This window comes from Pimephales promelas, chromosome 20, assembly GCF_988280905.1.
Source record: "Pimephales promelas chromosome 20, fPimPro1.hap1.1, whole genome shotgun sequence".
NCBI classification, from domain to species: domain Eukaryota; kingdom Metazoa; phylum Chordata; class Actinopteri; order Cypriniformes; family Leuciscidae; genus Pimephales; species Pimephales promelas.
The window spans coordinates 15311272-15328394 of NC_142788.1; the positions used below are offsets into that span (position 1 = coordinate 15311272).

Below are 17123 nucleotides of genomic sequence, written 5' to 3' on the forward strand. Positions count from 1 at the left end.
ATTTCCTATTACGAAGTATTTATATTTTTATATATATATATATATATATACATATATATATATATATATATATATATATATATATATATATATATATATATATATATATATATATATATATCTGTATATTTACCCATGATTTAATTTTCTTATTTTGTTATCAGGCCCGGATCTGGGCCGACACTATTCTGCTGTCTGGGTCACTTTTTCTTTTCATTAATGGTCTTTAATTCTTTTTCATTAGTAATACAATAAGCAAGCAATGGTAATTAATGCATCTTCGTAAGTTTCTCCCCCCAGTAACAATAGGCCTATATGCCTAAGCAAAATGTACGTTTTTGTAAGTCAGCAACATAGGCTATGAGAGTAAATTAGATTTTCCCTCTATGCCAGACTCAAAATTAAATACATTTATTTGTTTTGTGGACTAATTGTATTTGTAACAACATACAAAAATAGCAACAGGATCATTGTGCTCCTTTTTATGGGGAACTCTGCAGAAGCCATTACATCAGGGTAAAGTATATTGAAAATCATCTGCATAATCAGCATCATTTTTATTTTATTTTTATACAAATGAGATTAATGTTAATGAAGCAACAAATGAGGTGCCTCAATCCGCTTGCAGGAAAACCGAATGAAATAAAAGACTGTTACATTTCCTATTCTATTATTGCACAAAAGTTCAAACAAATATCAACAAAACCAAAGACGTGAAAGCAAGACACATATCAAACATTAAATTGAATAGCTTCAAGCTTGTAAAAGTACCAAAGCAACCTAAAAATCTCAAAAACCAAGCATAATTTACAAATGCATACAATCACAATACACAAAGACCTTTAATACAAGTTCAAACTGTACTTTTTAAATCAGGGCTAAAGAGATATTCATAACTACCTTAAGCATAGATGTTTTTCTAAAATGTTTGGAGCAATGATTCAAAATCGATTCAATATCCTTTTGCTGGACTAATATATTTCTATACATTTAATAATCCAGAATAACTTATTTGAAACCTAATGTAGGTTGAAGTTTTAGAATTAATCTTCTCATAAACAATCAAAACTACAATTTATTTTAATGCCCTTAATGTGTATTCTCAATGGCAATACGCATAAACAAATAGTTTTAAAATACATCAGACATAAGGTTTTTACAAATAAATCAGAAAAATGGTTTTATATTAAAATAATAACTTCATATAGCTTTTGTTGTGCAACGCGCAGAGTAAGGCAAAGGGCTCTGCGTGATAGGAATAAAACTGCAATGAGATTTTGAAATTATATTAATTTACATGTCATTTAAATAACAGACAATAACATTTCACATATGTATAAAGTCAACGGGTTGGGAGGGATATGATATATATGTCTACATTTCTTTGAAAGCTCCTGATATGAGGGATTTATGCAAGATGTCATGACAAAGTGTGTGTGTGTGTGTGTGTGTGTGTGTCTCAAGGCTGTTGCTGATACTGGCTCTCAGTGGCCGTGTAAAAGTCCTCCAGTACACTCTGCAGGTACTCAAAGGTGGGCCTGTCCTCCGGCTTGTTCTTCCAGCACTCCAGCATGATGTCGTAGAGCTCCTGAGGGCAGGAGTCCAGACGCTGCATACGGTATCCTCTCTCCAGAGCACGGATCACCTCTGGATTTGTCATACCTGAACACCGTAAACAGGTAGAAAAAGGAGTTTGCTAAGTTTCTAGCATCTGCTGTTACCAGAAAGTTAGTTTTGGTTCTGGGTTTTCCCCAGTAAATAATACTCTTAAAATGATTATTTATGCAATTTCAAGGAATTAGACTTTCTCACTTCAAGACCATATAGCCAACTAATATTATGTCATCAGCGTCTTATGCCACTGAAGCGGATTGACAACAGAACCGGAAGAGAATATAATGTTAAATAAAGTCGTAGTTTTTCTTATTTTTGGACAAAAATGTATTTTTGATGCTTTGAAACATTGTAACTAACCCACTGATGTCATATGGGCAACTTTGATGATGTCTTTATTTCCTTTCTGGACAAGGACAGTTTACCGTACACACATTTTCAATGGAGGGACATACAACTCTCAGACTAAATCTAAAATATCTTAAATTGTGTTCCGAAGATGAACCGAGCTCTTACGGGCTTGGAACGACATGAGGGGGTGAGTCATTAATGACATCATTTTCATTTTTGGGTGAACTAACCCCTTTAAGCGTACTTATGTTTGAAACAGGTGGTCATTAATAGGTTACTTCTTCAAATATAATGACAGTAAAATCAAACTTTTAGAATTAGTTTGAAAAGTTACTGTAAACGTTGGACAGAACTTTTCTTATTCTATATATTCCAAATGTAGTGATGATGACAGGGGACATGCAGATTAGATAATATTCCATTATTTCCATAAAAAACAAATAATATTCCATAAAAAAAACAAAGATTTAAAAATACACTGAAAAGTGAAATTCATTAAATATACTACTGTATGCTCAAATGTTTGTGGTCAGAATATTTCATTTTTGAAAGAAATAAATACTTTTATTTAGCATGGGTGACAGTAAATATTTGTATATTGTTAAAAAAATTATTTATATATATATATATATATATATATATATATATATATATATTTAAAGTAAATGCTGTTTGTTTGAACTTTCTATCCATAAAATAAAATAATTGTGCAGATGGTATTGTAAAGTGAGTGTGTTTCACTCAAATAAAGGTCAATAAACAGTTATATGAACTCAATTGATTACATTAAGCAGAATTTAAACAGATTTAGTTGCTAGAATTTGCTAATTAAATGCAAGAGATGTGCGTAAGATGATGTCTAATTAATGTTTTCTTTACTAAGTTATGTTTTATCGATTTTGTAAGTTAAGTCACAATTTTGAGCAGTTTAATTTAATGTCAAAAATGCGAATCTGACTTTTGTGGAAAGTATAGTATATTTTATAATTCTAAATGATTTAAGACATTCGGTTTCCTCAAATTATTTGAGTCGAGTTAACTTGAGTTTGTCAATGTAAAATCAATAAAATAAAAGTTCAGGATCCTGTTAACTGTATAAATAGTAATAATAGAGACACAAAAAGAAGGCACGAATGGCACCATTACCGGAAAATGAAGCTTTTAGCATATTCACTGTGCACTGAGGTGTCCACTAACCTGGGTACGGTGTGCGACCATAGCTGTTGATTTCAGTGAGCAGAATACCAAAGGACCACACATCTGATTTAATGGTGAAGGAACCATAGTTTATGGCCTCCGGAGCGGTCCACTTTATAGGGAACTTAGCACCTTAGGTTAAAACAAAAACAAAATATTAACACAACTTCTGCTGACAATAACCTATATTATAAAATTTACCAACTTATATTAAATCTATTTCTCTGTTGGTCAGACTAACCTTCTCTCGCAGTGTATTCGTTGTCCTCTATGATACGGGCCAGTCCAAAATCAGCGATTTTACACACTAAACTCTTGTTGACCAGGATGTTGGCAGCACGAAGGTCTCTGTGAATGTAGTTTCTCTGCTCAATGTAAGCCATGCCTTCTGCTATCTAAAGTCAGGAAAAAGATCCAGGTTTTAGCTACTTTTAATGTGTATGTACTGAGTTTGTGTAACAGAGATCAAGAGAACATAGATTGGTCAGCAACAGGTGGTACAATAAATATGAGTGTGTGTGTGCGCGTGTATGTGTGCGTGTGTGGTCCTGGTAAACCCATGTTGTGTGGACCAAATGTCATCACAAGGATAGTAATACCAGAAATATTTGACCTAGTGGGGATATTTTAGGTCCCAATGGGGAAAACAGCTTATTAATTATACGGAATGAAGATTTTTGAAAATGTCAAAATGCAGAAAGTTTTGTTTGTAGGTTTAGGGGATAGAATATACAATTTATAAAGTGTAAAAACTATGTCTGTGGAAAGTCCCCATAAAATATGGAAAACAGTATTATGTGTGTGTGTGTGTGTGTCCTCTTATCGGTCAGTTCAGATTCACATCAGTCTTGTTAAGTGCTTGCAATTCGCTTCCTCTTTCCAACCTAGCGTCGCACCCTTTTTTTGCAAACATTACACTTGCTTGAATGAAACATGACTATTCTTATGTCGTGCTTCCTCAACCCCAATATTTCTTATAAATCTTTTAGTATAATTTTCTTATTACCTGATTCTGAATATATATTTGACTGTTTTAAAGAATCACTTGCACAATAGAGAGAACAAACAGATATTATCTTGGATTATCAGTGACAAAGAGAAAAGGGAATAGATTGTCATGTTAATGACCGTCCACCCTCTCTCACTCGCACACCCCTGTACACAAATATTACTGTCTGTCGGTTATCAAATTTGAATATTGAAATCTAGTAGGACAAACCTGTTCTCCATGACAAGGGAACATGTGATACTATATGGGGGAGGAAAGCACGTTGACTGAGCAAATGAGACCTTTAAAGCGTCTCACCTGAGCTGAGAAGTCAATCAGCTTGGGCAACTGGACACGATTCCCTTCATCGCTTTTAATAAAGTCCAGTAAACTGCCTGAAAAACACATACACACAAACAGATACATAATAAAGATATGTAAGGCTATGCAATATGCATTTCACACTGAAGTGGCTAAAGTCACACACACACACACCTTTCTCCATGAACTCTGTAATGATGTATATGGGCTCTTCTTTGGTGACCACAGCGTTGAGACGGACCAGTTTGTCGTGCTGGAGGGATTTCATTAAGTTGGCCTCCATGAGGAAAGCTTCCACAGACATACTGCCAGGCTTCATAGTCTTCACTGCCACTTTTGTGTGCTTGTTGTATGTTGCTGAGAAGCAAACAGAGACGGGTTTCACTACTAGTATTCTTCATTTTCACTTATTAGTGTTTGATACCTGCTCAAAGTCTGACAGAACCCTGTGTCAGGGTTTCAGATAAAGTTTAAAAAAAAATAGGTGCAGCTTTGGGTTTGTGTTTTTTCTGAGGCTTGTAATAAATGAAAAAATAATTTGTTACTGTCTTTGTATTCGGTATTCATTTATAGAATACTTGAATTTTAAGGCAACACCAAGGAACTTTTCCTCTGCGGTCGCCCTACAGGTTAGAAGCGGAATTGTCCTCATTAGAACTACAGAAACGCAACCCGATCTGGCAATCTTTCAAAGCGTGGATATACTAGATAAAGGAGCGCAAAGCATTGGCATAAGTGCATTTCACCACGCCACAACTTGATGAACCACTGAAACGATTTTGGAAACATTATTTGAAGGTAAAAAAGAAATCTTCTTAATCCATGTTCTGTTAATAAAGCAATACGACATCATTGTTTAATGTTTTATTTATAATCTATTTCCAAAATATATTAATATATAAATAAATGTGATCAAACATGATAAGACATCAAGTTTGTATTTATTTATAATACATATTGAACATAAATTAATAAATATAACATATACTAATATACTAATGTATTTTTATTTATGTATAATACATTATAAAAAGTTAACATATATTAATAAATAATTCATCAAAATGACACCAATGTGTTTTAATTACTTATATATGAAATATTAATCATATCTTAAATATTAGAGTAAATACTGTATGAATAAAGACACCAATGGAACATCTTCAGGTGCATTTGAAAAATGTGTACAATATAAAATGGATATATTAAAATAATATAGGTAATGTTTATATGTACAGAGTATTTATTAAAATCTAGTATTAACATATTTTAAATAATAATTATATTAATGTTTTATAATGAACAATTCCTTCACCAAGTAATATAGTTCATTACATAACGTACATAGTGTAGCAATGTATGAAGTAAGTCACTTTCAAACCAAGCAACTTTCTGTTGGTCAATCTGGAAATTCACTTTACCAACTTGAACATGATGCGAAATATGTGTGGGGAATTTATCAGCAAACGACATTCCTAAATCATAGTTTTCACGTTTCACGTCACAGTCGTCGCATACGTCACACAGGGCAAAACTAGGCTTTCCTCAATTACCCTCCAATCATTTTTGCCAGGTTGGTATTAAGGACCAATCAGGTAAAACGGTGAAATTGGAGACGGGGTTTAGCGTACACCTCGTTAATGATGTGTGCCATAGACCAGCAGGCGGATGAACCCACAATATAAATGCAACAAGCGTTTGTCCATAGAAACCCATTATAAAGAAAACAACCATTTAGCAAGTTGCGTTCATATTCTGGGCTCCATCTGCTCGCATGTAGTGTGTATCGCTATGAGGTGTGTACCGAGTTTGATCTTTTATAGTCACTGTTTTAGTACATTAAAGCACTTTAAAGTGTTTTTAATAGTTGTTTTCAGTGATTGAAATACTGCAGCAGGTGCTGTATATAAATCTCAAGTCCCCAAAACGTGCATTTTGTTCAAACATTTGAGTTTTTCTTCTTTTTTGAGAGGGGATCTATCTAAATATGTGTGGCTTAAAACGTTGTGTGGATGTTTTGCCCTCCAGGGTATTCACGCCGATCATGTGACTGAAAACTATTAATTGCATGGATTCCTATTGAAATTACTGTAGTCCGCCCACGAAATGTCACTGAATAATGGAAAATATGACTGTACATTAACTGTATTAATATAGAATGTGAGTCCTAACCATTCATTTTATTCCTGTATTTTTCCCCTGGTCAAACCTAGAAAAGCTATCAGACCCTTGTAAACAACCCACACTGCACGACATCATTTGTCAGGGTAGACAGACACATAAGACACATGTAACAGCAAGCTGTATGCGTCTTACCCAACCAGACTTCACCAAACTGGCCGGCTCCCAGACGTTTATCCAGTTTCAGGGACTCGCGTGGGATCTCCCAGGCATCTTTCTCCCAAGGTTTCTGAGGTTTGGGACTCAGACAGGGAGTGGTGAGACATTGGCACAGCCCATCGCTCTGCTCTGTAGATGTAAATGTTAAATGTAAACCAATTGAGAGAACAATCCTTCAAGAAAAAGGTTGATAAAATGATCACCTATTACAAAAAATAAAAAATGATGTCTATAATCCAATGAAATGTGATATTATGAATGTTACAGTAGCCCACATCTTTGCATTTCGAACTTACTCTTGTAGTGGGCAACCAGATCCTGCAGGGTGTTGAAGGTGATGCGTGGGGAGATATAGAAACCGCCATTATCCAGTGTGCGGATCTTATAATGCTTGCAGGCGTCTCCAGATTGAGGGTCGCAGTCTTTGACAGACAGAGAGTAGCTTCCTGAGAGGAAGAGGTACATGTGTTTTTAAGAGCAGATAAAAGCAGGGTGGATCAGCAGCTGAAGTAAAAATGTTACCGATATAAGAAAACAACACTGCTAACGCTTCAAGATTACAGCTTTAACACTCTGGATGTACCTTGGGTGGTCTCACTGTCTCTGATCATAAAGGATCCTGTCTTGTTTCCAGAGGCCAGCAACTGTCTCTCTGCATCCTTTCTGCTGACACCTTTAAAAAACCACCTGAAGACACAGAAGTCACCAAACAGAAGTGACAAACATATGGAGAGATTGATTACAGTGGCCAGATGTAAAAAAAAAAAAAAAAGACAAATCATTTCCTCAGCCACTGTATTACACACATGCTATTACGAGTGGTAAACACCCACGCAGCTGCGATACCTTGTTTTCTGAAATGCCATGCCAAAGTAATGTAACCCAGTGTGCCATTAGTATACTTCTTTTAAACTAAAAATAAGAAAGTATACTTTTAGTTTATTTTTCCTGTACTTCTCAGAAATATACTTCAAATTACACTTAAGTGTACTTGATTTATACTGAGAGAAAAGCAAGTATATTTTTCATGTTCTTGTACTCAATCTTTTGATCCAGAAATACTTAAAAGTATAATTAAGTATTCAAAGTATACTTGTTTAAGTATTACAGTAAAAAAGTAAACTACTAGTATACCCATAAATTCACTTGCAGTACACATGAGATACATTATTATGAACTAGTTGTGCACTTACTGTTACACTTATAGTACACTTAAACATATACTTTTATGTACTAAAAGTGGGCCAATTTAGTCACAAGCGGTATTAAAATAGTACGCTTACAAGTTTACTACTAGTACATAGTGACATTAGTATACTTACTTACTACATAATGTATACTTAAAAATATACTTGAACATTACTTAATTATACTACATAAAATGAACTTGAAATATACTTCTTTTTCATAAGGGAACACAAGTTTCCTTTTTTGTTAAATGAAAGGATCCACACTGTGAAATATTTTCACTACATAAAATGGCTGTTTTCTGTTTTAATATATTTTAAGATGTACTTTATTCCTTTAAAGGGTCATGAAACCCCAAACCAAATTTTCTAAGATTTTAACAGAGGTATGTGTGTTAAACACCATTGAAGACAATGTTAGCATCTGTTAGATTTAATAGTAGGGTTAAAAAGGTTCAATTTGAGGGTTTTTTCCCCCGCTTTTTTAGTCTTCTGGGTTTAAAATCTTCATCGTGTCCACGTCATAAGCTGTGACGTAGCCGTGCACTGTGAGTGCTTGATGACTCATTGGTGTCTCATAATTATTCAGAAGACTGAGTTTTCATTTCCAATAAGAAGACACTGTCCACCACGTGAATATTTACAAAGACAGACATGTAAAACTAAGAGAGGCAATCATGGGACACAAGTGTTTGTTTTCATGGTGCAAAAGTCCAAGTGCGTTGAATATGTTTCCATGTGATGCTGACAGGGCTAGACTCCGGGAGACTCCACAGACACATCTAAACAGTCCATGATCTAAACTATAATGTGTGCCGCAAGCATTTTCGAAGTGGAGAATGGTGGACTTCGTCTTGTTGACAACCAATTCAAGTTGCGTCTTGCGAGTGACGCGGTATCCTGAGGACTTTTCTATCCATTCAGATGTGTGTATGTGTGTTTGTGTGTCTAAAATGAGAAGTCCTACACCTCCACAGAGCCATCTTTATTATGGGGGTTCAGGGGGCGCGTAGATCTAGGCTATGCACGGAACGATTTTTTAAGCGGAAAATTAATCATTTTCAAATGCATTTATAGTGTCTATATATTTTAAAATGACATTATAATTATACATGCAGCCAACATTAATATGTTTTAAATAGAATTATGATTACTGTAGGCTAATATATGTAGCAGGGCATTCAAGGGAGATATTTCACTTTGAAATTAATTTTTGATATGTTTTAGTTTACCTCAAGGGCATCCAAGATGTAGGCGTCTTTGTTTCCACAGTATTTTCATTTTTATATGGGGTCATCCTCAAAGAGCATGCACAGAGAAGTCCAAATTAAACATGATTTAATAATGACTTGTAAATGTAAGTACACATTGATGGCAACCGCGCAAGAGATCACTTTCGGCGCTTTCCGGCGCTTTCCCATGCCTTCAGATCACTTGGACATGGCTGTGGCTTTTACAAGACGTAAAAACGATATAAATACAGTTCGTTTTCTCACACAAACCGCTCGTTTCGTGTCTTAGGCCATCAGTGTGTACTTACATTTACGAGTCATTGAATCATGTTTAATTTGGATCTCACTGTGCATGCTCTTTGAGGTGGACCCCATATACCTCCATTATATGACTGACCGACAAAAAATATCAAAATTGAAAATACTGTGGAAACAAAGACACCTACATCTTGGAATCCCGCCTTGAGGTAAGCTAAAACATATCAAAAAATTATTTCAAAGTGAACTATCCCTTTGAGTTACTTTTGAAAGGAAAATAATAAAGTGTCAGTGTATTTCGGTAATATCTCGGTCTTATCATTGACCATAAATTAACTTGGGATCAATGTGCTGATGCTGTTTTTAAAAAGGGCCAACAAAGGTTATATTTTCTAAGGAAACTTAATTATTTTAATGTTGATAACAAAATTCTGACTCTTTTTTATAAATCTTTTATTGAAAGTATTCTCTCTTACTGCATAGTATGCTGGTACGGACATTCAAAAACTACCCACAGGAATAAATTGGGGAAGATTGTTAAAACCTCTGGAAAAATCATAGGTAAACAACAGGCAGACCTGTACAAACTATATCTGACCAGATTGGTACAGAAGGCAGACAAGGTTTGTAGGGATACAACCCATCCACTTTCATCTGAGTTCAAGCTGCTACCTTCTGGTCGTAGATATAGATATCCGAAAGTTAGAACAAATCGAGCAAAAAACTCATTTATTCTGATGGCAATAACCCAATCAAATAAGGCGGGGGGAGGGGTATGATTGGAGAATACATGTGAAGTAATGTGAAGTGGTTTTATTTTGTATTTTTACCTATTTATTTATGACATTGTGTATGTGGAAATGTTTGTGTTGTGGATTATGTGTGAGTATGTGTCAATATGCCTGTATTGCACAACAAATTGCCTTTCGAAGTTCTAAGTCTAAGTCTAAGTTCATAAGACTTTAACTTTGCCAGATATACACAAAAATCTAGCATTTCCTCACGTTTTACCACTGCTTTTTAGTGACAGTCGATATGCATGGGACATTGGCGATGATGGCCATACCACACCCACTCCCCTCCCTTCTTTTCACAGCTATCCACGCCCGTTTAAGTTGCACTTTTCAAAAAGATTGTGAGCTAGACTTGAGCTGAAAGTGCGGGGTTTCATGACTCTTTAATGACAAAGCATCATTACTTATGTCTTCAGTGTCACATGATCACAGAAATCATTATCATATTATATATATCAATTCTCACAACTTTACAGTGAGATCAATGGGACTACTACGAATGTACACAAACTATATTTACTCACTCTTCAGTTTCCAGAGTATCTTTGGCAACATAGTTACTGGGGATGAAGCCCTCTTGACCACTGCTGAGAGACGCTGCTTTCCACCACTCACCTGACCTAAACACAACAGACAGTTCTTCAATCAATCAAAGCGGCGAGATATTCAATCAGATCAGAATCAGAGTCCTACTTACTCCAGAAGGATTCTGAGTCTGTCTCCTTTCTTGAAGCCCAGGTCACCCTCATGCATTGCTTCATAGTCATACAGAGCTATGGCAATGTTCTCAGAAGCTAAAGACAAATGGAATATTCAGCGTGAAAGAGCTGTGATCACACATTCACAACAATTCTGCTCTTCACACTCTTTTTTTAAAATTATTTTTATACCAAGCAGTGAGCCTCATTAGGTTAACCATAGTAGGAGTGTATTTTTTAACAATTATTTTCTAATGTTGTGCTAATCTTACTTTCTGAATGAAATCTCATAACAATGTTCTCAAAGATACTTTCACTTACTTTCTGTTCCAGGATTCCCTGGTTTGGGAGGCAATCTGCTCTGTAGATGGAAAAATAGAGGTGCAGCATTTAAGACACCAAACTAGACATTTCAGTTCTCTTTTCTGTGTAAAAACAGACTAAGTTTTACTCTTTCCAAACAGAGGATGTGTGTTCAAACAAATAAACACTTCAAACTCTTTTTATGGTTGATATGCAAATCAGGTAGAAGCAGGTGGAAACCATCCAAGTGCAGAGCGGCATGATAACTGATGCATATTTAAACATATAACCACTAAATAGGCTATAGCCTGTTAACCGTCATTGTTTTTTTTTCCTATCACATATTTTAAGAATTCATTTGAAATATTCTATTTCATTCATAAAGCTTAAACACTTCAAATTCAAACATTTTGCATTGCGATACAATGGAAAGTATTTTAAAAAGCTTTTAGCAGGCTTAATTTCTGATATCAATTTCAAGTTTGGAGCACAACTTGGTTAGACATTTTAGGGTCCAAATCATTTGTCAAAATATGTATTTTGTATGAAATACAAAAAGTTTATTGCAGTACATTTGCTTTACAGTAAACTGCTTTCACTTCTGCACAAATCTGCTGAAGTTTAAGTTTAAGATTCTTTAAAAAGAGACCAACCGTTGGTCCGTATTCCAAAGCATTCATGAATTACAACCATTTAAGTTCAGATCTGTGCTCAAAAAGGGGGGTTGCGATAAAAAAAGGCATATTATGCAAAGTCAAGATGATATTGTTAAGCTGTACTTTAAAGATATGTTCACTCTGCTCTGAGAAAGTGGAAGTGCACTATGGAAAAGCACAAAATATGCTGAAACAACCGTTACTCACCAGTAATAGCTCACCTCAGCATTTTTTTCAGTAAAGTCATGCTCAGGAATTACCCGAAAATATGTATTTTAATATAACCGAAAACTCCACAATGCTTCTACTTACATCCTTCCCAGTCGTGGGGTCTTTGGAATAATGTGTCGTCAGGTTGCGGTTGTCATCATTGCCCATCGATTTGCCAATAGGATCCGGGTCCGGTTTGGTCCCCACACAGCCCATGTTGAGGCCTAAAGAGTTCACCACACAGGACACTAATGCAGGTTATTCTTGAACATGTAAAAACAACACAGCCATTCAGAAAGAGAAAACAATATGCAAATCATGAGCTGTTCCATCCAAAACAACGCCCGTTTTTGTTGCTAAAAAAGCATCTATGGTAGAGATTGTGATGGGAAAGAGTCTGTAATGTGCAATACAAGGCTTATTTTGTATTAAACATATAGCTAACAAGCAAAGTGGTAAGTGGTGAGATGATTAGATTAGAATTTCCAATGCTAAATGGAAATCATTTGTCATAATCATCATAAGCAATCATACAGTAAGTAGATTGTAGAGACCATCCCTGTCGCTACAATCTACTTAAGCTTAAGATTATTTTGGGAAATGCAGCCATGACCGATAAAGTAGTGAAAGTCGGAATAAAAGTCAGTTTCTCACACTGACTTCCACGTTGTAGGCTGCAGTTCTCACTCGCCTGTGGTTTTGTCATTAACTCGCTTACACACGCACATGCGGAAGCTGCTCAGTGGAAACTGTGGTTGGTTAAGGCCTAATGTTCAAAGCTGATTTAAATCAGCTAGCCTTAACACCCCAACATATTTTTGAGTAGCAGAACTTACAAATGAGAAATTTAACCAAACAAAACCCACAGAACTGCCTCCATCACAAACAGATTTCCAGCTGGGTTCATAGTTGGAAGAAAAAAGCAACTTTTAAATGTGAGGTGAACGGAAAGCGCACGTTTCTGAGCTCTTCGGCCTCTTTATTTTCGAGTCAAACGGCAGCAGCAATGTGCTGTTCTAGTGATGTCGGTTTATGTCCTTTCCGGTTTGATGATTAACTCATTGCACCTTATGCAGGACACACATGACCTTCCACAAAACCACAACCAAAACACCATATTTCATATTAATGGCCAGTCTGTTTGTCCTGACGTTAAGCAGGATAAAGACGTAAATAGATGTTATTTGAGGGTCATTGTAGCTGAGTTCTGTCAAACACTGAATTGTAATTCATGAACAGCCTAGTAAAGTTGCGTCCTCCATTAGACGCAATTAGTTTAAGAAATATGTGATGCATTTCGAACTTGTTTCCCTAAGCTCGTTCACCCGTGTTCTGCTTTCTCTTTATTTGGAGTGGTACTTTGGGGTTGTTTTTAATTTCAAATGCTTTTTTAATCCAACTCTTTAATAGGGGCAGGGCCCTTGTGACAAAGAAGGGCACTTAATTGTATTGAATGTACTCTTTTAGTGTACTTCAAATCTTTTAAATGTGTATTTTCAAAAAACTGTACTTGTGGATAATATAATTATTTTGATGTGTTGACTAACATACTTTAATATTATAGTAACTTCTAGTTTTTGTTTTTACGTACTATGGAAGTCAACGAGGCCCATCTACTGTCTGGTTACCCATATTCTTCAAAATATATTCTGTTGTGTTCAGCGGAAGAAAGAAATTCATACAGGTTTGGAAGCAAATAGTTATGGCTTCAGTTCTACCTTTCGGATTCAAATGAGACCAATCTATATTCTTATAAAGTCGTCAAATAAATTAGAGACTAACTTGCAATCGAAGCAGTTAGTCGAAGCAACTATAGGCCACATTTTCTAGTTGACAGAGAAATGTCAAAAACAGTCCGGGAAAGTATCGAGTACCTTATTAAGGTAGGCCTATATAAGATATAAAATATAGGATATTATTTAATATTAAATTCTAGTAGCTAAGTTGGGTATGAACGAGGCCCATCTACTGTCTGGTTACCCATATTCTTCAAAATATCTTCTTTTGTGTTCAGCGGAAGAAAGAAATTCATACGGGTTTGGAAGTTGAGGGTGAGTAATTGATGACAGAATTTTCATTTCTGGGTGAACTATCCCTAGGCGTATTCGTTTAACCCTGGTTTCACAGACAAGGATTAAGCAGTCCCAGACTAAAATGCACGCTGGAGCTGTTTTAACCGACAGCAACTTGCACTGACATTTCTTAAAATATATCAGTGCCATTGCTTTGTCTCAACACAGCCGGTAATGTTTTTTACATTACCACACATTTATAAAAGCTACTTAATTGGCCTAATTGAACTAAGGCTTAATCCTGGCTTAATCTAAACCCTGTCTGTGACACCAGGCTTTAAAGTATATTAGTTCTGAACTAAAACTTTTCACAAGAGGGGTGATAATACTTCAGGCCTTTAGTCAGGTTGTTTCCCTTTTAACTTGCTTAATTGCTGGCTTAATCACAAGTACATTTCCTTCTTCCGTCTCAGAATCCGATAACCGATCATTCCCGGAGGAAATTTTCAGATTTGCCTTTCAACAGTGTCGCCCATTCCATCCGAATAATGTTTTGTCCCTCAAAGGCCCAGAGCTCAGACGAACCACCTCCACTTATTATCCCGAGGAGCGTGAGGAGACTACAGAACTACAGGTCTTTCCTTTAACCACACACATGCAAATTATGAGATATGTCAGTTCCAATTTCCTTCTCATTGTTTTTTGTTTTCTCTCCCAGAAACATACTGTAGGCTAGCCTATGTGCAGCAAACTGCCATGGCATACCGCAAGCTTATTTACTTCAGCAGGCAAACAGCCAATAGAGATGTCAAATGTAACTGTAAAGAGGGTTTAGTGTCGTTTTACATGAGGAGATTGATCCTCTGAGGAGGAAGCTAAATATTAAAATGTGTCCTCTGATATTGATATGTATGTTCTGTAAAACTATAGTGAACTACGGAAGTAGCAGTATAACTAAGATAAAGCCTGGTTTTATTTCAAAGAAACATTGGGGTTCCTCAAACACATGTGACTGCGTTTAAATAAAACATGTTACCTATTCGAATATGACAGTTAATTTTTACATTAGAAATTGATCCATAAAGAATTTAGAAAAATATTAAACAAAAACGATTATGGCGTAGCCTATAAGTCCGACTGAAACAAGATAGGCTATCAAAAGAAGAGAAGAGGCACCAGGGGCTATTTGCATAAACATAGGTTAAGACTGAAGCAAATAGTTATGGCTTTATTAGTTCTAGCTTTCGGATTAAAATGAGACCAATCTATATACTTATGTCGTCAAATAAATAAGAGACTAACTTGCAATAGTTAGTCGAAGCAACAATAGGCCACATATTCTAGTTTAGCCTACATAAACGTCAAAAACAGTCCGGAAAAGTATCGAATACCTTATGACAATCAACATTAAGGTAGGCCTATATAAGATATAAAATATAGGATATTATTTAATATTAAATACTAGGCCTATGGGGTCTACTATTTAGCCTAAACTTGTTGGATATGAAAAGTAGAAATCTCATTTAAAAAAAAAAAAAAAAAAAAACGAAAATGGGAAATTCAAATGAAAGGATATAGCCTACACGTTAGAAAAAAAGTATGCTAACTAAAAATAATAATAATAAAAACTAAATATAGATATAAAATCGAAATAAATAATAAAATGAAGTAAAATGATCAAATATACTTGAAGCGAACTCACCACTTCAGTCGCAATCCAGTCAAAAGGTATTTTCTTTATTCACAAAGTTTCTCCAATGAAGAGATGTAGAAATGAGTCGCTTCACACCGGCTATTCCATCAGTGATGCGCATCAGTGCCTCAGTTAGTGAGACCGATACTGTCGCGCTGTCACTTGCTGTCCGAAAGGAAGTTAGCGGCCGCGCCTCAAATACTACTGAGATGCCTGCGTAGACAACAAGCTTAGGGTATCAGACGTGTCCTGAGTGAGCTCAAGCTGCTCAACTCATTCATACACACTGAGCTCACAAGACACATAGCGAATTTATGACGGACAGAATGTCGCAAGCGCCGGTTTGAACTAGAATGCTGTCTAGGTAGGGAGCTAAGTGAATATTTAGACACATTCTGTAGTCAGAGGAAATCTGTCATGAATATTCCGCTTCAATATCCGCATGCCCTATTCACGCAATTGTCTTTAGTACAACACTGCGAAACAAGTGGTTTGTGTGTATGTGTGAAGGTTGCAAAAAAAGTTGTTCAAAAATTATTTTGTAATATAAAAACGCCCTTAGGCTAAGCAGCACTGTTCACTCGGCCAAATAAATTAAGGCACAAATAAGTGTGTGCGTTTGAAAATATATATATGAAGAGTTCAGATGCAAAAGCCTCTAAATGCCATTTGAAATTTTCTTCTTTAATGATGATTTTTATCAAACTTGTACATTTAAGTTCAGTAATTTCACTTAAATAACCATTAATAGGTAATTATCATTGCCATTTAGGCTAAGTGAAATCACTGAACTTAAATATACAAGCTTGATAAAAATTATCATTCTAGAAGAACATTTCAAATGGCACTTAGAGGCTTTTGCATCTGAACTCTTCATATATAGCTATAATATGGGCAGATTTAGACCGTGTTTGCTTGTCAGATCTGTGTGAAGCTATTAGTACACACACCGAGATAGAGAGAAGTATTATTGGATTGGAAATAGAAACAGTTGGTCTGGCCTCGCAGTTACATAATGACATTGAAAAACAGTGAGCCTCTAATAATCCCCTATCAGATTGTGGGATTAAACACACTCTTCTTTTGAAAGAAACCAAGAAAGAGAGACATAAAAACAAGGGAATGGATAAATCTACTGATTCTGTAATAATACTAACATGCACTAAACTCAAAATACTTTATCTTATAGGTCCAAAAAATTTCAAATATGCTAATAATCCTAAAAGAAAGAGTAAATCTGGACACCTAAGTATTAACCAAGGCATGTCC

General features: G+C 35.5%; 1 protein-coding gene across 2 annotated transcripts; it reads right to left on the minus strand.

Moving 5' to 3' along the window:
* Positions 1 to 1336: 1336 nt before the first annotated feature.
* On the minus strand, positions 1337 to 15982 carry hck (HCK proto-oncogene, Src family tyrosine kinase). Of its 2 annotated transcripts, none has more exons than XM_039652178.2 (13): positions 15864 to 15982; positions 12252 to 12373; positions 11302 to 11341; positions 10980 to 11076; positions 10807 to 10902; positions 7395 to 7498; positions 7108 to 7257; positions 6788 to 6940; positions 4646 to 4828; positions 4469 to 4545; positions 3404 to 3557; positions 3163 to 3294; positions 1337 to 1662 (listed from the first exon to the last, which is right to left on the minus strand). In XM_039652178.2, exons 2-13 carry the CDS (start codon positions 12363 to 12365, stop codon positions 1460 to 1462), a joined length of 1503 nt encoding a protein of 500 aa, XP_039508112.1. In that variant the 5' UTR covers positions 12366 to 12373; positions 15864 to 15982; the 3' UTR covers positions 1337 to 1459. The 2 variants fall into 2 exon arrangements, with proteins under 2 accessions (XP_039508112.1, XP_039508113.1); XM_039652179.2 differs by having other exon boundaries at positions 12252 to 12397; positions 15864 to 15979.
* Positions 15983 to 17123: the final 1141 nt, after the last annotated feature.

Bases quoted from the DNA above. Each gene is read 5' to 3' on its own strand.
- hck (XM_039652178.2), bottom strand. From the start codon at position 12,365: ATGGGCTGTGTGGGGACCAAACCGGACCCGGATCCTATTGGCAAATCG. The intron at 11,077-11,301 runs GTAAGTGAAAGT...ATTTGTCTTTAG, and splicing joins AGGGAATCCTGGAACAGAAA to CTTCTGAGAACATTGCCATA. The intron at 1,663-3,162 runs GTTAGTGGACAC...TACGGTGTTCAG, and splicing joins TGGTCGCACACCGTACCCAG to GTATGACAAATCCAGAGGTG.